The sequence below is a fragment of the Bombus vancouverensis genome, chromosome 11 (genome assembly GCF_051014615.1).
Source record: "Bombus vancouverensis nearcticus chromosome 11, iyBomVanc1_principal, whole genome shotgun sequence".
Classification (NCBI taxonomy): domain Eukaryota; kingdom Metazoa; phylum Arthropoda; class Insecta; order Hymenoptera; family Apidae; genus Bombus; species Bombus vancouverensis.
The window spans coordinates 8,174,940-8,201,092 of NC_134921.1; the positions used below are offsets into that span (position 1 = coordinate 8,174,940).

At 39.1% G+C, this 26,153-nt stretch overlaps 2 protein-coding genes across 7 annotated transcripts in view; one reads left to right on the top strand and one right to left on the bottom strand.

Moving 5' to 3' along the window:
• LOC117153173 (zwei Ig domain protein zig-8) overlaps positions 1–5,659 on the top strand; it is a 116,433-nt gene extending 110,774 nt beyond the window's left edge. For both annotated transcript variants that reach the window (XM_033326938.2, XM_033326941.2), the window contains one exon: positions 3,479–5,659. In XM_033326938.2, coding sequence (XP_033182829.1) covers positions 3,479–3,615 — 137 coding nt within the window. In that variant the 3' untranslated portion in view covers positions 3,616–5,659. The remainder of the gene's footprint in view (positions 1–3,478) is intronic.
• Positions 5,660–13,846: 8,187 nt separating this feature from the next.
• The window catches only part of LOC117153221 (zwei Ig domain protein zig-8), a 176,770-nt gene continuing 164,463 nt past the window's right edge, over positions 13,847–26,153 (bottom strand). For 2 of the 5 annotated variants that reach the window (XM_033327056.2, XM_076622957.1), the window contains 4 exons: positions 23,813–23,872; positions 20,872–21,022; positions 20,006–20,166; positions 13,847–15,099 (listed from right to left, as the gene is read on the bottom strand). In XM_033327056.2, coding sequence (XP_033182947.1) covers positions 14,999–15,099; positions 20,006–20,166; positions 20,872–21,022; positions 23,813–23,872 — 473 coding nt within the window. In that variant the 3' untranslated portion in view covers positions 13,847–14,998. The remainder of the gene's footprint in view (positions 15,100–20,005; positions 20,167–20,871; positions 21,023–23,812; positions 23,873–26,153) is intronic. The other 3 variants (XM_076622954.1, XM_076622956.1, XM_076622955.1) reach the window with 3 other exon arrangements.

Here is a 26,153-nt window from a genome sequence, read left to right on the forward strand (position 1 = left end):
TGTTCAATGGGTATATGCTTCCAATTTTAAATGTTCCGTGGCTTCTACATTCATCTTCAGCTTGCAAATTTTTCCAACTGAATCACGACAGTCGTGTCTCATTACACTGCCAATGAAATTTCAAAATGTTTCATATAATGCATACGATATATACATAAACGTATTCTATTATAAGTGTTCCAATTTCACAGTTTATGTTTCTCTCAACGTGTTTGATATAAATGTTCTTATTCGTTCAACAACGGATTATCCGAGAGATTGATTGTAATTTTCGAACAGTATTTTGAAATTTGAACAAAACATAAACCCACTGCCACGAATTTCAACGACGAATATTCGAAGCCCTGTCAGACTAGAGATCATCGATTAATGCCAAGCAACCGAAAATCCATCGATAGCCTGCCACTCTAATTAAACGCTTAATTGGCCGTACCCTATTCGGGTAGCCAATTAACTATCCTTGATACCCATCCTCGACAAAGGACGAGAACGGATCGTCCGCTGATGTCCGGAATCCGTCGTGATCTTCTGGCCACGAGGCGCCGAGTAGAACAGACTACTCGAATTCCGAGGAAATTGTGTAAACCGCAGGCTGTAGGCTCTAGTACGCCGGACGTTCCATCGACCGTGAACCAAATCGCGTTGACAAAGATTTATATCTTCCCTCTTTATCTCTGATCCGTCTCTTATTTGCATTGGCCAAGGAATTTCCAATTACTACTATTGTCTACGATTTACTGACCCTGGGTCATCGTAATTTCCAACAGCGTTAGGTGTAGTACTCGTGTATCGTCGATTGAAAAGCTTTCTGGGATCGTCGAATAAAACGGTGAATTAAGTAAATTGCATTAGAAATTTTCTATTATTAGCTTAATTTTTTTTAATATCAGCTGTGTTCGAATTGGTAAGTTTATAATGTTTTAATTAAATAATTTAAATTACAGTTTTAAATAATTCAATACACTAGATACCTATACAGGATGTGCAATAATAATTTATGATTATAAATTATTTGTAAATAACCCCGTATATGTGCAAATGTTCAAAGAAGAATTGAATGGCTTACAATTAATTATTATTTAACTATTTATGCAATTAATTATTTGGCAGAAATCCTATGAGGATTAAAAACGCTTTTTCAAATGCAATATATTAACACAATTTAATGACCAACCCGTTATTTCCTATAAAAGGTTATGAAGCTATTTAATCGATTGTCTTCTTGTGCCGTGTTTTCACACAGCTAGTAAATTAGAAATTAGGATCAGATATATATTTATGATAAATGCCATATTGTAAAAGAAGAAGGAAGATTAATAGAGAAATTAGCATGGAATCATAGAATATAAATGCCATTGTGAAATAATATCTGAAGAGCGATATATTTTGATAGGACTGTCAAATATTTTAAAATCATGTTATTCGGTATCAGAAGCGTTCGTCTGTAGACAGAATCAACCATCCCATCAGTGATATGAATTTCATGCGGTTATCTAATAGTAAATGGCCTTATGTTGTATATACAGGCATGTTATGCGACTTTAGGAATTAATACCGATAGTATGCGATCAATCGCGATCGATCTTGGCGAAGGAATTGCTGTCTCTCCAATAATCTAACAATTACAGTACTGAAAATCACCTGACAGATTGATCGAGACATTCCTCCGATGACGTTCCGTTTGAATAATTCTACAAGCTAATAATTGACTTCAAAGATCCAAAAATAACATTGTGGAAAAATAGAAGTTTCTACAAGTATTTAATCGCCAGAAAATATGAGAGCAATCGCCACAGAAACCGATAAATTTTCGCCACGAACGAATCAGCGGTAGGAAGCCAAAAAACCAATTTCGGAAAAGTGAAAGGAAAATTTATTAGCTTCCAATGTACACAGTCGAATGTAAGCTCATTCCTATCTCATAAAGTGCTTCTATCTATTTTCATCACTGGAGATTCAGACTTGTGCAACTGTAGAAAAAAACATTAAACAGAATACCTGTTGGCGATTCCTCATAAAAGAAAGAAAGAAAGAAAAAAGATCAAGATCTTGATCTTGGTCGATATTGGTAGTCGCAAAGAACCATCAAATCGAAAGTGCGCCAACAATGCAAGTCTTAAGAAGCCAACAGCCATAATCGAAACCTTTACGTCGTACAAATGGCCCTAACTAACTTCCTTAGCGAACTCTAGTAGCTCGACTAAATTCTATCATGAAAATTTCAACGATTTTAAAAATTCCCAACTTCGAACATCCTTCAGACTCGTTCAACTACAGCCTTTGATCGAAAATGTTAGCGTTGTGCTTCGTTTCACTCGAAGCGCATAAATCACATTTCCATCTTTTAGAGAAAATAAATTTTCGAATTCTATTAGCCGGTCAATCAATTAAAAAATTATCTCTATTTAATTTTGGGATCAAGTACATGTTTCTTATCCGTGAGAGCTTCGTTTGATAAACGTTCTACTTCATCTATTAATTTTTCAGTTTGACAGTTTCTTCTTCGATTTTCTGGTTAAATCTTACGTTGGGGGATGAGATTTGAAGGGTCGGTTATCCTTTCACGACAATTTAATATTAGGGCATTAAGCCACGAGAATCTTGCACGCACGTAGAGCTCGACGCCTTATGTAATAGATTTTGGCAACGTCAAGCGATGTTCTTGTAAGCACAGCTGAGTACGCGTACACGTGCCCGACGCCATCTGCTCGTGGCATGTTCTTTGCATTCACGTATGGGACGTGTAATATCTTTATTACGTATTACAGCTCCTGGAACCCCTACTGCTTCTCAAAATTCAACCTCATCCTGGCAAACATGTTCAGTCCTTCTGTTGACGCGTTAAGAATAATTGATGTTAGAATTTATCATCTTTCAAGATATCGCTGATACTTTATAAATTAAGATTCCCATCGTTCTTTTAGCTATCTCTTTTTTGCTTATAATTCTCAAGAGCCAAAATTCATACAATCCACTCAAATAATATTTCAATGCACTACAAATATTTCACATAGAATTAACGAATACATGAAAATCGCGAACAAGAGCAATCGTGATAAAAGCTCGCAATGTAACCATCTAATCGGACGTTGGATACACACAATTGCTTGGGAAAATCACGGTTACGTTGGAATAATTATATGTTATGGTCCTACTTAAGATTAAAAAGTGTCCAACTGGTGGCAAAAGAGCGTGGTAATTAATAAAGACGTTAGCTCACCAGTGCAGGCCGGTGACGTAGAAAAAACCAATAATCCGATAGTCTACGCGAGACATTGATTTACGAGTGGCCAGTTTCATTATTCTTTCGTTCTGGCTAACGCTATCGATACCTTCCTCCCTTCGTATCCCCGTCCTCTCTATCACGAAAAGTCGCATCTCCGAGTTATAATCATAAATCTATGATTGTGCGTTATCTTAGGAATCCAATGGTGAAACCGGATTTAAACTGAGAAGGAGTGTTTTATTTCTGTTTCAGGAGAACGTACGGAAGCCATGCAACGTGACGCCGGATACGTCTCTGGCGGATGTGACGTCAGGCACTGGGCCGGGCTTCTACTTCCGTTCTCGTGGTTTCTAATACTCGCACGAAACAGCCAAACTTTCCTGCAATAGCGCACACTACGACAGTATTTCACGCGCGTTTCTCTCGTCCTGTCCCTATTCTCTCGTTCTTCCCGTCGACGGGAGAGAAAGTACCTAGAAATTCGACCAAACAGCGAATAGATCGTAAGTTAGATACGTAGGAATTATTGATAAGAGGGTAACGAGGAGCCATTACACGTAACAGAAACACCGCCATGGTGTTCCCATTTGAATTTCACAGCCAACTCGATTTACAGAGATTATTCGCAGCTTACACGGCGTGCTTCATGAAATAATTCTGAAATTCATTTCGAGATTGATTTGATTCAAATTGAAAAGAATTGATTCAAGTTTGAAGAGCACAGGTGGAAAACATGATAAATAGATTGTGTATATTTATGCAAATTTGTATTTTTATGAATACGATTAAAAATATGGAAGCTAGCAAGAAATTTGTTTCTCCTACTATATGTTATAATTGGTACTGTATTTTGGATATTTTATACACTTTTGCGCAGTACGCGTATTCTGTGCAAAGTCAATTCTGTTCGCAGTCTAACGTTGAGTCTTTATAAAAGAACAACGATTATTGTCATAGTTTTACCATGTGTTCTTCGTTCTTTTTGGCTATGGAGTTACTTCTATCGTATTGCGTGTCTGGCAATAACTAACAAAACGATGCATAGAATACGTAGCGGTGATGGTGGATAGTTAAGTGGAATCGATTAGGATAGTTTAACAGCAATCGACAATTATTGAAACACTAGAGAACATCCGCGCTTCGCGAACCACTCTGTATCTCCGAGATTACTTTAAAAACCGATGCATCGCGATGGTTCGCTTGTTTTTTAATCGGAAGCAAATTTCAAATATTTGAATTTACGAAACGACGGTGTGGAAATAACGAGTCGTTTAGTCGGTTCACAGTGCTTTCCGCGTTACTCTTCCTCCTTCAATGTTGAATTTCCGCACGATGTGGATATTCTCTTTAAGAATTATTAAGAAGATCGAGCAATCCGGGGCGATTCGTCGGAAAAAGTGGTAGAAACGAGAGTCGTTGAAGGAACCTTTGGTAAATTTATTTTTTACGTAAATAATTCAGTAAGTGAGCCGCAGCAACGATCTGAGAACGGTGTCGGAACGTCTTTTTCACTACGCCCTTGCAATTCACGACGCTTCTTTGAGCGTCCCTCTTCAAGTCAATGGGATTAAAGTGGCCGAGTAACGTCAAAGGATGTGCAAGTAATTTGATATCCTGTATCTTAACTCCGCCGATGCCTCTTTGTAACCAGGGAACAGCATTAATGAAATTTTTTTCTTCATTCGTAATTCGATTCGTGGAACATGAGAAAAATAACAATCGTTTACGATAATTTTACACATGAATGTCGCGTGGCTTTCAATTATTTTGCCACTCGGATGTGGCAAACAAACCAATTTTCTTTTATTTCCCTTTCCGACATTTCTCTGTTTTATTGTTACAGAAGTAGATAAAAGAATGTTTAAAATTGGAAGTATGAATTAGTAATTTTTATGCTAGACGTCCTTTATCGTATTAATAATAATCATCTATTTTTAAATTAGGAAATGGAATCTTCCTAAATTTCCAAGCGAATTTGAATTCCATTACAAATTCAAATCTACACTGAAAGCAATTAGAGGATCAATGAACAATGCAAACATAATTCAATTCGTAGAATTATGACGTGCTTTCGTACTGTGTATCTTACGAATTTTCTTTACCACGTTATATATATAATATGATTAATTTAATTCTCAGAAAACGATGGTTTTTCTTTACGAAATTGGTCAATTTAGTCTCGATATGGCTTGTTAAACGTACAATTCGCAGTTATCCTCGCTAGTTTCAGGTTTATTTATGAGCGTACCTTAACGGTCTTAAACGGTCTTAAACACGCACAATTAACGCCACGGTTAAGATAGTATTTATTATTACGATACCTTAAGTAGACTTTTGATCATTATTGAAACGAATTTGTCTGTATATTAGAAACAATAGGTTTATAACGGCACAAAGATATTTAACTGTACCTCTAAAATATTTAAACACGCTTTGTACGATATTTCTAAAATAAAACCTCTCGAATCGCATACTGTATTTCATTACCTGTATCACTATACTGTATTTTATCTTAATATATACCAAACACAATCCTTGAACACAAGAATATTTAAATATGCTCTGTGCTATGTTCCCAAACTAAAGTACATTCCAAACCATATCGTCGTACTGTATTTCATTTTAATGCTCAACATATCTCTAAACACGTGAATATATGTATTTATAAACGTGTCTTGCAAGATATTTCGAAACTAAAATTTCCGGAACGACATCACCATACTGTATTTTATTTTAATGTCTATTACCTGACGCATTCGTAAACAGATGAATATTTAAACACGCTGTGCACGATGTTTCTAAGATAAAACCTTCCGAGCCATTTCACCATACTACGTTTCACTTTAACATGCTAAAACCTTTAACACCGGCTGATTGAGATGAATTTCAGAGGGAGGCAAGGAAAAGAGATAGAAGGGAACTTCGAAACGAAATTCAGGAAATCAGTAAGCCCGTGACCCAAGACGAAGGGAATGTCTCGAGGTTCAAATCTACGCCAGTTCAAAGCTTGAAAAATCGTTTCACGGATCGCGGATTTTCCTCCTTCTCCAACACTTTGATGTGTTATGAATTACAAATAACCCGGGACGGAGGTTTTTGCGCGGTCGGATGCCAGGGTGACGAACAGATTAAATATTTGATCGTCCCGGTGAATTGCGTGTCGTGTTACGAGTACGTAACTTGGGGAAGGGAATGTGCTACACCCTCTGTTTTTTACCTCCGGTCAGACCCTCCGATACGCGCGGGTCAGACCCGTTACGTAACTCTTGCCGGCCTGGTTTTACACTTCACCACGTCCTTTTTACACGGTCGACACCTCGCCAACTTAACAATATCCTGTAACGTTTCAACGCATTCTTCGACATGCTACTATACGTCCGAATACTAATAAAACCGTGACGACATCCCTCGGTATTATGGATCGTTCGTGCCAGAAGCTAAACACTCGGGATAAATGACCTGGACAGAACGTAATAAGAGAATAATTGGTCGAATGAGTGTACATGCGTGACACGTGAAATCCTTCTTTAAAACGTTGCACTAAAATTTAGCAGGGAATTTATAATTGGCAAGAACATGACGGATTCTGTGGATTAGAATTTTGAAAATACTCTCGAAGAATTTATAATTTTGCATATAGTTTACTGGAGATCTGTTGATTTCTGATTTAAAGAAGGAATTTATCAAGCTACAAGTCTGATGATTAGATTGAGCATTTATAGAAAGTAATATTGTAAGTTACACATATTACATTGATAGTAATTAAGTTATAAATCATAATCATATCGATAGTTATTAAATTATGCAGTACAACACCTCATATCGTGTAGCTTCTAAATTACCACGAAAATAAAAATACAGAGTTGCATGGAATCCTAATTATGGGTTAATTTGCGATTGTTCTAATTACAATTTGAAAACACACACGCGGTCGTGTCTCCACAGCGAATAGAATATTTTAGACGAGAATTTTTCCAAAATTTCTTGAACGCAGGTCGTATCTTCAACGAACCACGCGAGATAAGTTCATCTCAGTCTAGTCGTATGAAATGTAACAATAAAATCAGTCTGCTTGGGAAACGTTAGAGACTAAATTTGTTGAGGTCTGGCAAAAAGTTTGCTGGTCGTCTTGCACAGGCCAGTGACACCGAGGGAAGGGTGAAACGGTATTCGGCGAGTAAGGGGGTGGGGCCGACTGGTTGGAGTTGAACCTGGATGACAAGGCTCTCAACCGGAAACAGTTACCACCGGCAACACCACCACCAGCGTGGCAACTTCAACTACAGCCACTAACCGACCCTGTCCGAACTTGAAAAATAATTCAGCACGCAGTAATGTCCTGAATATAAAATTCCCGAGGAATCAGCCAATTTCGAGGCGGAAAGGGCAGATCGGGCTTCCGGTGAATTTTCATTTATAAATTCTGAGAACTTCGAGTCGGATCTCACATAAAATTGCTTGAGGCTTCGGGGCCACTGTTCGTGGATGGATGGAAAGCGGTTGAAGCTAGGTAGGTCTTCTAAATTAATCAGTGCGCCGAAGTGGAATTCTTTCGGATTTAACTTTCCAGGGAAGTTAAATAATGGCCGATAATAATCACTTAAGTCACGGTTCGATTTAATCCTCGTGGATCGAGCGGTGCGTTCAGCTCTACTGTTCATCCATGTTCTGGTATAACGATATAAATGTTCAAATAAAATGTTTTTATTATTAGAAAAAATTTTGTGTTTCTAACTCGTTCCGTGTTATTGCGTTTTTCGAAAACTTTTTACCAAGGGTAGTATTTCTAGTAAATAAACCGGATTGTATTGACGATACAGGCAAAATTTGTTTGTGAATTATCCATTTTATCTACGAAATATAAAAAATATATTTCTGCAGAGGAAATTGATCTGATATGGAAAATATCGGACCAAACACGGGGAAACTTCGAGACGACAAATCGACAAATCGAGTCACTGAGTGTAACCGCGATGCAAATTGGAATTCGCGAACCTCAGGATCGTCGTTTAAAGTATCCCTTTAAAACGACGCGTAGAATAAGGATAAAATAACGCTAAATTTACGACCGGCCGTGAATCAACATGCTTTATGATTGTTCGGGTTGCGGATGATAAAGGGCGAGAGAGCGGAGAAGTAGGTAGACCATAGAGGTCGAACGAAGAGCTCGCACAGTTCGAAAGGGCGGAGAGGGTAGCAGGGTGAAAATTGGAAAACTGCATTGTCCAGCCGCTCTGTTCCCGTGGGACACATTCGTTAGCAGCATCGTCCACTGGCAATAAATTTCGCATATCTTCTACATTCCCGTCTTTCATCCTTGCTCAAATTAAAGATCAACTCGATTCAGCAAATGCAGCAATAACAACAACAACAACCGAGGCTTCTGTATATATGTGTGGAAAACGCATCGGTTGATTAACCAATCGGATAATAGGAAACACGGTAGTTGACGAAAGTATTATATGAATATATTAGGTTATTACATAAAACAGTTTGAACATGGGGTATATAATGAGACATTGCCATTGAGATTATATTGGTAAAAATGAGGAAAAAAATTGGTAAAAAAAAGGTATAATTCACAGAGATCACCAAAATACTTGGACGGTCATACATTATGTTATTGTACTATTATAATGTATAATATTAATGTATTGTAATATTAATATGTTTGTATAATTAGTTGTACTATTTGTTTACTATGTGTATGTTAACGATAAATGTCTTAGAAATTCTATATAATAATGGATTATAATAAAATTTCAAAATGTTTTGTAAAAATCACATAATATGTTCATACAAATTTTCTATAATACGTGTTTGAATAGCATCATTGTTCCACTATGTGAAATTAAACGTAAATTAATGGAAACGATAGTAGAAAATGGTACGATTGTTATTCAATAGACACGGGAATTATGAGAAACCAATCACGCGTGTAATTAATTCCTTTCGCTGGAGCGAAAAATTCTCGCGTTTCAATCATGAAACGTTGCACGATCGGAGGAAATGACAATCAATTTTCAGTGTCATTTGCCTCGTTAACCAGCAAACGAGCGCGTAAGGATTGCATTTCCCATAAAAAATGTTTGTAATCTTGCTTTGTTGACGCGCGATTCAATTCCGCTGTAACGAATAAACAGCGGCAAACGAATGTTCCATTTCCATCGGGCGACTCTCGGCCGCGTTCACTCCAATTCGATACAGATCCGAGTGAATGGCTACGAAAAACTGGGCCGATTTAAAGCCACCATAGCATGGGTGCAGTCCCGAATTTCGTTAAGTGACGCGATTTCGCTAAAAATTCAATTTACCAAAGTAATCTACCGTGCTATGGATATCAATATTTCCATCAAAAATCGACGGAAAAATGGTCTGTCTTGGAACAAGCATAAACCGAACAATTTGTCAGTTATTGCGTAAAAAGTTTTCAAAAATAAAAAAGATCTCGAATTTAAAATTGAAAATTTTCGATTCCGATTAAACATTTTCTTTCATAAAATAACGAAATTTAATGGTTTATAACGATCGATACATCGTTGATGATTCCAGTGTTTTCCAGTCAGGGACGAGAAGGAGACGAGAATTACGTGACCAATAAAAGCTATACGCCATCTTGGGCCGTTAACCTGCGATTCAGTTTCACTGTAACGAATAGCCAGATCCGAAACGCTTGCACCTCTGCCACCCCTTATGTGTCTCCCGAATCGCACGCGAAAAGCCGGAATTGCTCTCGACTATCGAAAAACAATTAAACCCGTAAAATATCGGCAAACAGGACTCGATGGACGGCTGATATTTTATCAGTCGTAGCTTGCAGCCGTTTCTCTCAACTTTTCCCACCGGCTTATAGAAAATATCTAACGATTCATTTCACTGTCATATTCTATACCCTCAATTTTCTTTGACGAATAGAACATTGATCGGAAAAAGCAACACATTGAAATATTCCACATGTGACGCTATTTCGAAAACATTCATCGTCGTTCGTTTAAATAGCAAGAAAACACGATTTTCATTAGATGGAACCAGTCGGTGATAGCCTATCGAACATTCGTACGCAATCAACAGAGATTATGTGATACGAGATTGGTTCAACGACCATTTGAAAAATATCATTCGACCATGGAACTATTAAAAGATGAAGAGTCGCGTACAATTTTTCGCAATACATTTCCCCTACCTTCGAAAAGTTTGCGAATATGTAAAATTAATCCTCTCGTTCCTATTCAACAATTCCCCTCGATTTTTCCATTCTTCTTTTTCCTCTCTTGTATAGTATGTTTTGCTGTTTAGTTGGTGCGTGTACACGTTCAATTCTACCAATCCCTGAACGTCGAGTTTCACGCGTGGAAATCACCTCGTATGTAACTTTCACGCACACCAGGCCAATGGGAAACGAATATCGGAACAAGGCTTCGAGCCATCGCGAACACGATTGTTTTCAACTACTATTGCGATTAACGACCCGAATATTTTCCAACGAATTTCAAACCAGTAAAGAAATCAAGGAAAAATAGTAGAAAGAAAAATTGTAGAACGAAATACGGGAAATCAGATAACTCGAATGACCCTGTTTCACTATATTATGAATAACGGTACAATATCGAATAAAATAAAGTTTAAATTGCTAAATATCGCATATGGCTGCCAGTAACCTTTCACCATATTAGGAAGAATCGTTAATTCCGAAATTTTTTACTTTTGAAGCTTTTTTTATCCGCTGCTGTATGAGCCAATGCTTTTTACAGTCACTGTAGATTACTTGTAATTTTCTAATTTCGAATAAATCTTAATACGCTTATGCGAATCGTTGATAAATTCTTCCTTGGTAAAATTACAATTTCAAATGCTTGTACCTATGACAAGAGAAAGCAGAGTTCACAGAAACATAACTGTAAGGGTAGAAAAGAAAATTCCTGTCGATGGAAAGGGCGAGAACATCAAGGGATGTAAAAAGAGTAAAATGGAGAAAGGTAAGTTTCGGTAAGGGGAACGAAACTCGCAATGGCACACGTTTCCACCATTTCATCCCTTCTTTTTCCCTTGGTCGATTCAGGGGTAGGTTCGACAGGATCGCGGCGAGTGATTGTATCGAGTCCTGGGCTACCTGAGACCTGTACGCCGTTATTCACGCGGCGAATAATGTCGAGAGACACTTCGGGACTCGGTCGATTGTTTTTCGGCGACGGGCGAAATTGATTACTACGGTGTCTGGGGAAATATGACGTAATGGCGCTTTGTCGTAAGCGTATTATCCGGGTGTCCTCTTCTTTTCTGTAATTTTTTCTTTTTTTCCCTGTCGTTCTTTCCACGAAACCAGGCAGGCTTGAGAGATTGAATCTGAAAATGTTCCGAGGAGAATTTGACATTTGCGAGATTAAGTGATACTTCTTGCGGTTGCGTTGCCGTTGACGATGATAAATCATCGGGATCGAATTTTCGAACGGTCGGTATCGTCGGAATTTTTAGGTTGAGTACCATCGATCACCTTTCTCTTTTTTTCACCCTGCTCTCTCTCTCTCTCTTTTTTTCTTCTATTCTTTTTTCTGCTCTTTTTTAAATCGTCGATGCTGTTTGGTAACCGTTCGGCGTGCTACTCGTGCAAATAACAAACTCGTTTCCATCGTTGCAGCGAGAAATTGCGTCGAACGATAGGCAAACGCTCGAGCAATTTGCGTATCGCTTCGGCTCGGGATAACGTCGATAAGAAATGTACTATATACAAAAAGAACGAAAGAAAATATATGCAATATAATGGAAATTCATTGTTAGTCCCGGGGATAAGATAAAAATGAAATGCAAGAAAAGAAACAGAAAGAATGAAGAAAGGAGGAAGAACGTTGAGAAACTGATATTGAAATACGGGAGGAACGAATTGTGACAGCCTGTTTTATATCATCATTACATTTATTGAAACAGTATTCACGTCGATGAATATCTTTACAGTATAATAGTCTGTACTCGTTTGCCGCACTTTACCTCTGCCACTTTGATTTATGCTGACGTTCCTCTATAACATGGTACATTATCGATTATGAATTTTTTTTCTGTTTTCTTTCTTTTTTTTCTTGTTAGTATGTACAATGCGATCTAGGCTTAACTATAAATTGTGCAACATTTCGTAATTATGCGAGTCGCGGATATCGATTATCTAGTGACACAATTAACGTGTAACGTTCTTCTCGATATTTTTCTGTTTCTTTCTTTGATTATCAGCGATTAACGCGTGCTTCGAGCGAGCTACACTTATCGTTTCATCTTTATTTTCTTCGCTTTATCTCACGCGTGAGACCGTTATCGATGCCACGTGGAGTGTTGACAATCTCTATGTAACATCGAACCTAGATCATTATAACCGAACACCATTCCAAAGGAACGAGACTCGAAGGTGGTCCGGAACAAAGTATTGAAAAATCGAAGGAAATTCACTTTTTTTTATCGATAACGACGATTTCCACTTCTCTCTTTCCTGATCCAACATTATTTAAATCGATTAACGTCCATCCCGATAACACTATTTCCCTTTGAATAATAATATCACACGCGGAACAACATTCAAAAACCTGGCGTCTGACCGATCGTTTTGTTTCTCGCGTCTCGTTAAATTGTTCCTTTTTTCTTCTTTTTATCTTTCTTTTTAAGTAACCGCATTTAACTGTTTACTTTAACGCTATCCTCACGCGTCAACTGCAAAATATTGTCCTCTCACAACGACATAAATTACCGTATAAACTATACAAGAAGGAATAATATATTATATCGCGAACCTTCTGTTTCATATTGTAAAATCCGTGCAACGTAACACCGTGAATGCGTTCTAGCAGTCTGTTCTACACCGTACGTCCCAGTTTCTCGTCCACGTGGTACAACATTATAAAAAATCTATTTTAGACCTATGGTTAAGTCGCATCTTAATTCGCTATGCCGTTTATGATATCGTTTTTCCTTTACTCGTTACATTATTTTATCCGTAGTAAATCTACTAATTAAAGTTACTATCGTCGTGTCTTTAGACCTCGCGTTATTCTCGCCACGAATATTCTAAAGAGAGGCTGACGAATCGACACACGATGAACGAACAAAAAGGAGTAGAAAAACTTGAATCGCGAGACTATTACGAAACAATGAAAATTTATCTCTTACCATCGTCTCGATAAAGTTCGTATTTGTGTCATCTTCGAATTCGATGCTTACTCGATAGCAAATTTTTACACGCGTGTGCTTCTTTTCTTTTCGAAGTCTTAACAGAATGCTTCTCTTTCGCGTAACGAATATCTATTAGCGATACTCTTAAATCGTACACATACGTTATCCTTCGTATGCCTATCTATACACGAGTCCTATATTTAAGTCACGTTCGTAGAATTCGTAATTCTTACAATGTAATTCTCAGGGAGAGTTGTGATTGCATCTTCTTTTTGATTAGACGTTAAGCGATAAACCAGCGACCGATCGATCGCGACGAATTGCAAGTGAAAACGATGAAGAAAAAGAAACGTTTCTTCGAAAAAAAAAGGTACCGACGAAATAATCGCGTTTCCTAAGAAACAGAAAGTGAGCAGATATCGTGAGCAACAACGAATCGACGCGCTTACTCCTCGTTTACCGTTTACAAACAGAAACATATCGAGCGTGATTAATGTATTTATTCATTGCTAAAAAGAGCGATGACGTTTTACGCGTCGATGGAAAACACACTTCGTCGATCAAGAATCGAACGTCGGTTTTGATTAAATTACAGTGATTTCGATGGGTCCATTGGATGGACGAATCAGACCTGGGCAAACTCTGAACGATCTAATCCCACGATCGACGATAGAAGTTCCATACACGTTAAACGTTCCAGAGAAAATCGAAATATGTGGTTCCTTTATGTACAAACGTTGCCCAGGTCCGACGATGTTTCTTCGAAATTCTCGATCATCACGTTGTACTGTACAAACGAAGTCGTGACAAATCCTATTTATTGAACGACCTTCTTCTTTTATATACAGAGAGACTCACGCCACCTATACGATTTAATGGTAATTAATCGACTATCCAACGTTGGATTGTAAATCATTGATTTCGCTTGTTTTCGACTGTTCGAACAGTCTATACGACGAATCTGTATCAATCGTTTAGAGTCAACGAGATGGCTAAGTAAGTACGCTGGACACACTCGTTCATCGATCGCATCGGTTTTGCAGCCTCGCAATTCTCACGAGATTCTTTGAGTACCGTCGTTGTGTCGGTTCAGATTCACAGAGACCACAAAGCGAACGATTGTCTTCTTTTTTCTTTTCTCACACACGATACTTGCGAAGGAATCACGCGGCGACGTGGACCACGCATGAATGGGTCAACGTCGACGGAAAATTGCTAGAGAAATAGACATAGGAATAGTTTATGTGGAATAAATTTACGGTAAAAACGTACGTGTGCAAAGTCGAGCTCCACTTCCGTGTCACTGTGTTTATCACACATGGCCAGATCCACTGCACTTTGTCCACGCCTAGGTCCTTTCTTTTGTTTTTTTCGTTGGAAAATCTCCGATGATCTCACGCGTTAACAACGCCAGTCACGTTGCTATTTAAAACGAAATCTCGCGTTCTTTCTTTCGTGCACAATGACCTCCGTATGCTTCCTAAAGGAGAACGCGGTTTTCTTCGTTCACGTTTTACCTTTTCAACGATTCCTGGTTTCGGTGATACATGTTTGTCTCGGTACACGAAACGAGCTCGATCAGACCGTGTGGCTTGGAAGTCGCACGATTCACAACGATACTGCTCACCTTAGCAGATTCGATATCACCAGGGTAAAGGTCGCTAATAAGATGGTCGGTGTAACGCCGCAACTTCCGCCGTGTTGCATCGCCGCAGGATGTTCGCCTGCAACAGAAAAACGTCTCGCGTTATTCTTCAATCGTCTTTCTATACACGTGTTTCACAGACTGCGGATGTTTATGCAAATTTATATTATTGTCGATATAATTAAAGGAAAGAAAGCTAACCAAAGATTTCTTTCGCTCGTTAAATATCGTAACGAGTATTTTATTTCATAATATTTTTGCGTCTCAGTATATAAAAAATACGTGCATTGTAGTTTTATACCTGCAATTTTTTCACAAATGCATAAACATCCACAATCTAATTGTCAAACATTTTCCAAACACGACAGATAGCAAAGCAGGCGAAAGTTTCTTGCAGAAATCATAGAAATCTACGATATCGTGTTTTAAAACATTTTCCCCGTTTTTCACATGATTGTGCTCCGCAAGAAAATTATAATTTCATTAATTCATTGAGGGACAACGTTTTGCTTGTAATTTCTTTCCTCTTTAATCAATTCACATTATTGAATCCCAGTGAATTGATATCGTGGTTACCGGAGGAAATTCCAAGAATATTATGATTCGTTAAAATGCCAATAAAATTTCAAAATCTTTCATATAACACACATGATATATTCATAAAAGGATATTTCTACGGATATTTGTCAAATAATTTCGTGAGCAACCGTGGATTCGTCGTTGAATTCTTATCGGACTGCTTCAAATAAACGTTACTAAATTACTTTGCTGGAATCGTGCAACGGCTCACAGGTCCATTTCAATTAAGTAGTTTTTCACTGATAAACGTATCCCAGAGCTCAAATATTTCCGATTTAGTACGTTTCGAAATCAGCAACTTGTAATTTTCTCTTCCTCTAAAAATCAAATACACGTTGGTGGGTAGTACCTAAAATTTATCTGCAATTTTTTATCAAAAGCGAGAAACACGTTGATATGCAGCGATGTTCGATTTTCCAAACCGCAGCGCTGCTTCGAAGCGTGGAAAACACGTGCAGAGCGGCGAGTAAATATTAGCGGAGAATATTTCGAAGAGAAATGATTGAAATCGCTATATTTCTCAAATAAAACTATTCCTATCTGAGCGATCGAATTATTTAACAGCCAAGGTGCGTCCATGGAATTGAATAATTATGATGCCAGATGTAACCAGCCACGAAAGCAGCAGAAAGCACGAGGCCAACAGAAGCGACGAGGCAACGTTAATCACGAACTATCCCCTCGGTTCGGCTGCCCGATTTCCATATATACATTTCATATATCCAGACAAATGTTAACGGTGTATCGGCCGGGTGAGCGTTGCCGATGTATACGCAGCATCCGGTGGTAATAAAGATAATCACGACCGGTGCACGATGCCGGTGCACGCAGGTCTTGTTACGAATAGTCGTGTTCCTCTCGTGTTCCCAGCAAACGTGGCCTAACATCGTCGCGATTTACGACCGAATCGAAAATCTCATTCGGCCGATTTCGAAGGGCCACCATCGCCTGTGCCACGCTGTGCTAACGAAGCTGGCGTTTTCGTCGAAAAACGACATCGTTCGTCGTCCAGCTCTCGGCTTGGACCTCGTAATTGCGTTAATGCGCGGATAGTGCGCTCCTCTACGGATAATCCTCGCGGCTCTGCGCGCCGGTTTATCGCGAAATAATTGAAATTTGCGGTCAATTTTGCCGAGTAATCAGCTGCGTTTGAAATAACGTCGATGCTATATCCCTCGCTCGTACCGGCACGATTGTAAATTAATTATGCAGACGAACTGCGCCGCATTAATTTTCATCTGGCATACCGGCGCGAGGTGTTCACGTTTTACTCGGTCGCGAATCCGCACGGGGATTCCACGTCTCTACGACGATATTTGAAAGGGAGATTGATTCTGTTCGTGCTCCCTGGGTCGATTACAAAAATATGTTCAGTTGAAATACGTTAATAGGATCGTGTATGGTTAATCTTGACGTCATAATGCGGATCATATCGATTAGCATCTTATTGTCAGGTGAGCGAGTCGATCAATTATATGTGGTTTTTGGCTCGGTGTAATATAGAACTACTCTTTAGTATATATCTACTTTTCCATATATACTTTATATATGTATATTATATAATAATTTTATTGATATATAATTTCATATCACTCAGTAGTGGTTTAATAGAGAATAATAAAGAAAAACGAGGAGTAGAAACTGATAAATAGTCGTTTGTCTGCAAAATAAGGTATGCCCACTGTCCAGACTATAACTGGACCTCGTTTTTTACGAATTTATGGAAAATCTTACGCAAAAATCTCATAGAATTCGTGTGATATAAAAAATATAGAAAACGACGCACGTTAGAATGTTCGGTGGACGAAAAACATGTTTATCTATCTTTCGTCCTTTCAATCATATTGATAGAAGTATGAATTTCCGTAAAACATTCGCAGCCTAATTTTAACGCTGCTTAATTGCTGCTTACACACTTCGCCGCTGGTAATTTCGCTAAAATGGTGTGCAATTTAGGAGCCGTACAACAGGCGCGGAGAGTGAGTCGTCAAGTTGCGTGGCGTGACGTGTTCCAATCCCGGTACTTTCTACACGAATGCGTGGCTGGCGCGAGCCGCGCCTGATGATTGACAGACTGGATTGGTGAAGTTGCCGCGCAAGATATTGCATGTGTTATCGCGAATGTTGCCGGCTGACAATAGATCAAAACCAAGTGTACACGTGAGGGAGGGGCCGAGTACTTGCCGCGGCCCCCAATATACGAGCCTGTCAAACTTTATGACGAGGGATTTCGATGCTTGATGAATGAATATGTCTCGTCCCTTTTCCACCTAGCGCTTCCAGGAGCTCTCCTCTTGGCGCGAGCCATTCAAGTTGCATCTCACGATACTGGAGGACAGCCATTGTCGGCGAATTTGTCGAACAATCGCGGCGTAAAGGGACGGCGATACATCTTCGACGTCCAACCCGCCGGTGGGTGGACAAACATGGCCACGTTCCATGATTCTCAAAGTGTCAGACGAATAGTTCGATGGTTCCATCGCGTACTTTAGGGAAATAAAATTGATAGGGAGTTCGTGCTTTCTGTTGTGGACACGCGTGTAGCTGCTTTCCTATGGTATGCTGGGGGACCCTAGATTGATAAAGAATTTCCTTTAATATCTGTATTATATGAATTATATGACAAATTCGCGAATACACGCGGATATTTAGAAATATCTATTATGAATGTGTGTATTATGTGCGTTGTACGATATATTTTGAAATTTTATTAACATTTTTCTGAGGCTGATGGATTAAGATGTAGGGAATTTTATATCAAAAACTTGCGACATAATTACGAACACGTATTAGCTAGTATTAATTTTATAACCTTACAGAACGGGAAAATAGTTTTTGATATTTTATTCCTACGTAAAGTTATTGGCATTACACAGCTATCTAGAATTAATATTCCATCTAAAAATTCCAAATGTATTATTTGGAAATGTTTCAATTGGAATGTATTATTCTTGATAATGCGGCGAACAAGTTACGAAGTAAATTGTATATAAAGTAAAATTTGCAGCTTGCGTAAACGGAAATTGCGTTGAAATGCATGTTCGAAACGATTAGAGGATCGTTACGGGTTTATGATAACAATTGGACTGTGCGACTTACGTAGATTTAAAATATGTTATTCGTTATAACATTTAGTGAACACAGCGTTGCTATAAAGAGCCGGACTTGCATAAACAGCCACAGTCTAATAACAACGATTCATATCACACTGCAGATTGAATGTAAAAACTACACACAAGCACAAAAAGCAGATGACGTGGAAAATGATCTTGCAATTTGTCTATGCAGTATACAGATCTTTCCGAAATTTAGCCTTATTTCTTATTTCTCTCACTGTATTTTGCGCCAGTTTTCCAAACCTATGACGATTTCCAAATTTCATTTCCCTTTAACGAGAGCTAATGCTCGCTCGAAGGCAGAGATAGGATGTCAGAAGACGTTCCGCGATGCGTGTCGATTTAAGAAGCGAAGGAAATCGCGCGGGCGTTGAAATGCTCGCGATTTAACCTGGCAGCGGATGCTTGTCGATTTTTCCGCACGATTTCACCTTTTAAATGCGTTTGCTCGCGACGTTTATCGAAGGCCGTGTGCATGACGCAACAGAACGTTTGAAATGATGCCCGTATATCACTGGCAAAAAATAAGAGAAACACGCGCCTAAAAATGAACACGGCCGCGCATTGACGCGGCGTATTGAGGAAACTGCTATAGAGATTCAAAGCAAATAGCATAAAAATAAATCGACGAGGATAAAATTTCTCTGGATCCGGATAAAACGTGAATCAATAAACGGAGAGATATAGACGGATGGGTTTCGATTCTACGCTCAAGCTTCCTAGATGAAACGCGCCAAACGCTTTCACACCCATTCCTTTTCGAATCAATGTTCTAAGTCATCCATCACGTTTCATCACCCCTTGGATGTAATTCGCTTGATAATAATTAAATGAAACAATTGAAAGTACGTTGTAATAGCCGATGGATTATTATAATCGAAATTGCTGATAAATTGTTAATAAACTCTCTTGTGTCGTGCTGGAACATCGAAAGCGATGAATTTCTGGCCTCTCTGAAAATTGATACGAATAACGCGGTCAAATTCCGTTGGGATGGACGCGTTAACAAGTTGAAACGATATTTCGCGGGGGAGGGGTGGTGAGGATGAAAAAGAATCGTGACGAGGTTCTTTTAGCCAGGATAAGCGGCGTTACAAGAAGAGTGCGGATCAATATTAAGAAACTTGTGTGTCACGGCGCAGCTACGTCTAGGCGCAAGACTGATCGTCGCTCTCGAGTCCCGAAGAAATTAAGTTAAGCCATGACGGAGTAGGGGACGAAGGGAAAGGGAACTGGTGGGCCGGTCGGCGGGGGTCGAATGAGAGTTCAGGGAATAAAAAGGGCTCTTACCATTCAGCACGTGGACCATTACGCTGGCTGGATTCGCGTTGCTGGGAATGCAGGTGTAATTTCCGCTGTCGGTCAATCTGGCTTGTGTCACCAGAAGTCTGCTCGTCGTGCCGCTTTCCGTCTTCTCGGTCTCCAAGGAAACCCCGCCCCTGCGGTGAACGCTGAATTATCAAAGATACTTTGCTTCTATTCACCGCGCACACGTTCGCATTTACGTTTGTTAGAGGATGTTGGTGTATTTTCTAAGGGTCGTGACGGCCGCGTTACACCAACTTGGTATAACGCGAGCGTCGAGATGCACCGAGACGCGACGGTTGTCACGTTATCGTGTTTTGTCTCCGTGTTTCCAAAAGGAGAAACCGTTTGCCCCTTTGCCGGTGCTTGTTCGCCAGTTCTCTTCCGCTATTTTCCAAAAGTTCCGACTCGCGAGACAAAAGACCATTTTCCAGACCATTGCAGAAGCGAGAAAGTCGTTGAAAACAAAAGTTACCCGAATTAAGATCTCTTTCTGTGTGAGATCGAGTCTCGTACAGCTTTCCTGCTGAATCTGTTATGCGACCGATCCACCAAAGCGACAGAGATGTTCATGGTGGTCGAATATGGGCGATGGAGGGTGCACGTTATCGATGCATCTCTGCTATAGGGTGCGTGGTAATAATCGTAACGTAGGTAATCGAACGGAAGCAAATAGATTCTCGCACCACTCCTCTACATATTCCTTTTTGGCGGGAGTCGCGGGACAAAGTAGAAAGGAGAGAGAGAGAGAGAGAGAGAGAGAGAGAGAGATAGATAGAAATAGAGAGAGGTGCACGGGGAGTAAAGGCATTACGGAGAGAACTCGAGAACTTGATTCTCGTGGCTTGTACCTGGGACTGTCGAAATCCACCACAGCTCCTCCGTGATGCCACGAAACGCTGCTGGGCGGTGTACTTTGCACATTAACGGTGCACGTGAGGCTTATCGTGCTACCCTTCTTCACGTAGACTTCTTCCGGACCCAGGATTTTCGCCTGAGCGGCTGCAACACACATCGGAAATCGGCCACTTAAACATTCCGTCCTCGGTCCCGCTTAAATTTCGTTTATTCGTTCTCTTTTCTCAGGGATACTCGCGGATACATCGTGGTGTCTACTCTGTCTCATGAATCTTGCAGATTCCCTTTAAAGCGTGTCCCCCAAAGCGACATCGAAGTCAAAACACGACACGCGGTTACATATTTCAAAATTTACGGTGCACGTGCAGCCGCTGCGTTTCATTTCTCGCCTGTCGAGTGGAGAAGTTTTTATAATTGCGGATATTTGTCGGACGGTAACAGAGTTAGAAATAAAACGTCGAAACGTTAACGCCAGAACTATCAACTGTATATTTTGTTTCGTATTTTTGTAATAGGCGAAATTACGAACGTTTCATTTGACAAAATTAATATCAACGCTTATTCAGGTAAAAACGTGATTATACGATAGCGAAGATATAATAAAATGAGGGATATGAAATTCTGTTTTTCTAACTCGTATGAAATAGATAGTATTCATTTCTAAATATCATTATTCATAGTATCATTATTCTGCGAAATGAAATATTCAGGAACTGTAATAAGTGTTCAAAGAATTTTAAGCAGAAATATATTCGAAATATATAAATGAAAAATAATTTCAATTAAATTGTCAGTAGTTCTTGCATCTGTTTATATGTTTGTCACTGTATACCTATTTACTTTTCTACTACTATTTCCATTGTAATTATCTATAGTATATTTGATATGTCTACTGCAGTATAATTGTAGCATAATATATTTGGTACGTTTAATACACCAGATAGTTCTAGTGTTAATGAGTAAACCGTGCGTCTATTTGTGGAAACGGAAAGTCGGCATTTCGAATTTCACGGGATTATCCCGAATCGTTCTGTAAATTGTACGTAATCGGGGGTGAATCATAAGATCCGGTATCAGCAAATTGTGGGCGAATGAACTTAAATTCGGCGTGTGTAATACCGTATGCAAATGCTTGCGGGCGAGTGTTCACCAAGTTGGTAGCCGTGCTCGTGTCTAACATTCGAAACGAATTTCGCGAAAGTTTTAATGGAACTTCGAAGTTGAGGTCGGTGAAAACAGAAAGGAAAAACCACAGCCGAAACTTACGTTGTTGCCGTGAATATTTTAATTGCTATGGAAGTAGAGAGATAGAGATAATCAGAGCAGACTAATTAGGCCTCGTGTGTTGTGCACGTAAAAGCGTTCATAAAATAGAAATTACTATTTATTAATACTACAGTTATGGTTTCTACGTAGCTTGACAAAAGGATCGGGACCATGCCAAATGCCACGCGAAACACCATTTCGTGCCATGATAAATGCACCAGAAAACCTTCCCATTTATATGCTTTTTGTCTCGATGCAATCGCATTCCTCGAAATGGGCCACGGTTTATCTCGAAACAAAAAATCTACTACCTTGGCCGATCGATAAAGTCAAAATAAATCACTCACCTCCACGGTACATTCTTCGTACAAAAGATAAAAAAGAATTACCCTAGAAAAAAATATATACCTTGGATGTTCCAATAATGATACAATCGAAGAAGGGAGAAGAAGGGTGGTTCAACGTGGAAGAATAGGTTGAAAATGTAGAATAATATTTTTTCGTACGAAGCTTTGTTTTCGGGAAATTCAATTTTTAATATCTTTGTTCGGCATTTATATGCCGGGACTTCCTCTGGCACTTGAAGAATTAAAAATGCAAATTAAGTTGGAGACTGTGTAATAATTTCATTCAGAAATCCACCATGGACAGTGTTTTAAATTACTTTTGTATTACGAAAATGAATTTGAGATTTCTTTCACATGAGTTGTTTCGAAATAGATTTTTCATTTAACAATGAACTCAATAATATAATAATGCAAATCATAATACAAGTTTGACAAAATATAAGTTGATATATAGTTCCATTCACAATGAAATAATAATGGCATCAGAAAAGCTAGAACAATTATAGCAACTGAATGGTCTTCCAAAACGTTACGTTACTCTAATATCGTTCTATCAGTTCTATAAAAATTAAGCAAAGAAACACAGCGTCACAAAAATGTTGCTAAAAAACAGTATCGGATAGAATAGTACGAGTATTGAAAGTCAATTTTTTCGAAAACAGATAGTCCTACGAAAAACGTATCATTTCATATAGTCGACTTATTCTTCGCAGAATACCACCTTCTTCCTATTAAAATTCTAACTATTGGCACACTCCGTATGTATGCATCTACGGTAATTAAAGTCAAAACGCAACAAATTATCGAACATCAAAGCAGAAGCATGACGAAGTGCAACCTGAAGCAGCCACCCCAAGGCGGGTCGAGCACGTGCGATTATTATCCCTTTAACGTATCTCGTTGCATTACAAAGTTCACCAGACTGGATTATTCCGCGGGCACATAATTCCGAGGCAATTAGAAAACGCGTGTCGTCGCATATACGTGGCTGGATTCCAGGTCAGCAGGTGTGACGATCAGTGAAACGGATCCCCTTTTACTAGTTAATGTCAGCTCGACCAGCCCTCGTAAAACAAAACCATCCGGTACTGAGGGGGTTGAATTAATTAACATTAAACGGAAGGTGGACGTGCATGCACTGATAGAGCACGAGCCGGCATATACAGACATGCTGGCCACATGCACAGTGAACGGATTTTATATATATATAGATATGCAGAGGCAGCCATCCGGTGATCTACACACTGGTCGCAATAAAACGTCTATAGCAGCAAGTTCAACAGCTTGGAAAAGGAGTTCTGTTCTTGCGTGATTCTCTAACCTGAGTTGAACGTCCGATGAATGGCGTTCGGTGTGGTGGTGGCGGGGACAGGGGCACTTTCTGGAATGGGAGGACAGAAAAGATATCGAGTTAATCGATTTCGTCGAGAGAGATCTACCGTTTCGTGGGTGGCCCGGGGATTGAATTGCCACCGAAACCATCCTGATATAGGTTACGTTCGCTGTTCAACTGGTATATGTATATGTATATAGGTATATACAACACGTACGTATGCATAGCGCATCGTTGTTCATTCATGGCGTTCGTGGCCCCTTTTCTTGTCCTCAGTAACGGCCCGTCGTTTTCTTCTATCGTGATAACAGCTTCGCAGCTCCTTTACCGGCTATGTGAATTTATCTTTCCTGTACTAGTTTTCACGGCGAGTAAAGTTTGTTTCTCGGTGAATAATTTGACGTTGAACTAATTAAAAGAGAATCTTAAATATTTTTCCTTCTGGCCGTTTAACCCATTACCACGTATTTATCATAATATTATAAGTTCGTCAACTATTTTACATTTCATAAAATCGTGAAAATCTAGCTGGAAGAAATAAACGGCGAAAGAAATATTAAACGAATGCTTAATGGAATTCCCATTCGTACTCAGGATATTAGAGAATAGAATTCGATAATAAAAATTGATTGAAAACGATCGCGAATGAAACGATGCGTTAAAGCAACCTAGGTCCCTAGTGGTTTAAATAATATGAATAAAATTTTTAATATTCAGGGAGTATGTAATTCTAGTAAATTAACTGCAACATCGTCGATTTTCATTGGAAAAATCGATGCCCGCCAACTGACGAGCAATTACTGTTATGCACGCACGTATGCTGTCTCGTGATAGAGACAGATACACGCAGGAGCCACGAACATAATTAATGAACAGCGTTGCTCGTGCACGCACACTCTTCGGAATCACGTGAATCAGTTTACGTGGCAATACTCAAAGAAGCTATCTAATTAAACTGTTACCTGGAAATTCTCGATCCACACTGACGATCGAGAGTCAATGGTTCGCGAAAAACTTCGAAACATCGTCCAATTATATTTATGAAAATAATGTAATCAGTAAGTCAGTCGATATTAAATTATCGTCATATAAACTGGATAGCTCTTTCATCGGATTATTTGCATTTAATTTACGTATAAACATTGTACATTGTTATTCATCACAAATCATCAGTAGCGCGATTAATTGCGATAAAGCGTGATGATTAACTTTCGTAAACGTGTAAAGTACTAAATAATTGATGCTCGTTAACGCGTAATAGTGCACTGCACAGATAACCCGTGGAACATAAAAAGGAGTCGAGTAATTGTAACTCGATAAAGTAACGTAATTACGTGGAACTTCGATACAAGTGCTAATTGATAACGAAAATCGATAATTAAACGGAACAAACACGCAGATGAAAACAGGGACAAAAATACGCGAAAAATAAATTATGCAAACGTGAACAACGTGTCAGCATTCCTTGGTAACGTTCCATCGATCACGGTTATTTGTCCACAGACACTAATTAAACTACAGAATTTTATGCATTTGTGAGAAATTTAAAGATACGAAAATCCATAAAACGCGTCTGACGCATACTTTTATGAGACAAACATGAAGGCAATAAATGAGGAGGAAAGATACTCGAAAAATAGATTACGCGAACGTGCTAACATCGTTTGATATTGATCAATTGATCTTATAGCGGTGACTCGAACATACTTAATAACGCGAACAAGCACGATGCTCGATAATTCACAAGGACTTTTAATTGACGCCGTAACGTCAACCGCTGTTTGTAATCTAAAGTGTTGTCGTAGCGGCGTGGTTGCAACCTGCGCTCGACGTTGACAGCACCATCAATTAGGCGAATTAATTGCACAACAGAAGTACTGGGAGATGAAATCGACGGCTAGTAGGGCACGTTTATCAGAATATCCCGTCAGATACAAAATACGAACGAAGGGGTTGGATCGAACGTGTGAGAAAAAGAAATGTGAAATGGGGGGTGCCGACCTCTTTAAAATGTTAACGTTTCACGGTAACAGGCATGCAAGCGGAAAGCTTCAGTCCCTTTTCTCATGCTGGTGCGTAGTCAAGGTACCGGAAGTGTCTTTCCTGATCGACCAGGTGGTAGACACGTACGCAAACATTAAGAAATAGTCTCTGTTTCATCTAGACTCTATTACGAAGTAGTCGAATATTTACAGCGGTATAGAGGTTTTGTTTCGTCAATGGAATGACCAATCCTTTCGCGTAACATTTTTACGAATACTTTCTACCGATCTATTGGAAGAAAATCTATTGCGAGATTAATATTTTATATGACATGAACGAAAACACA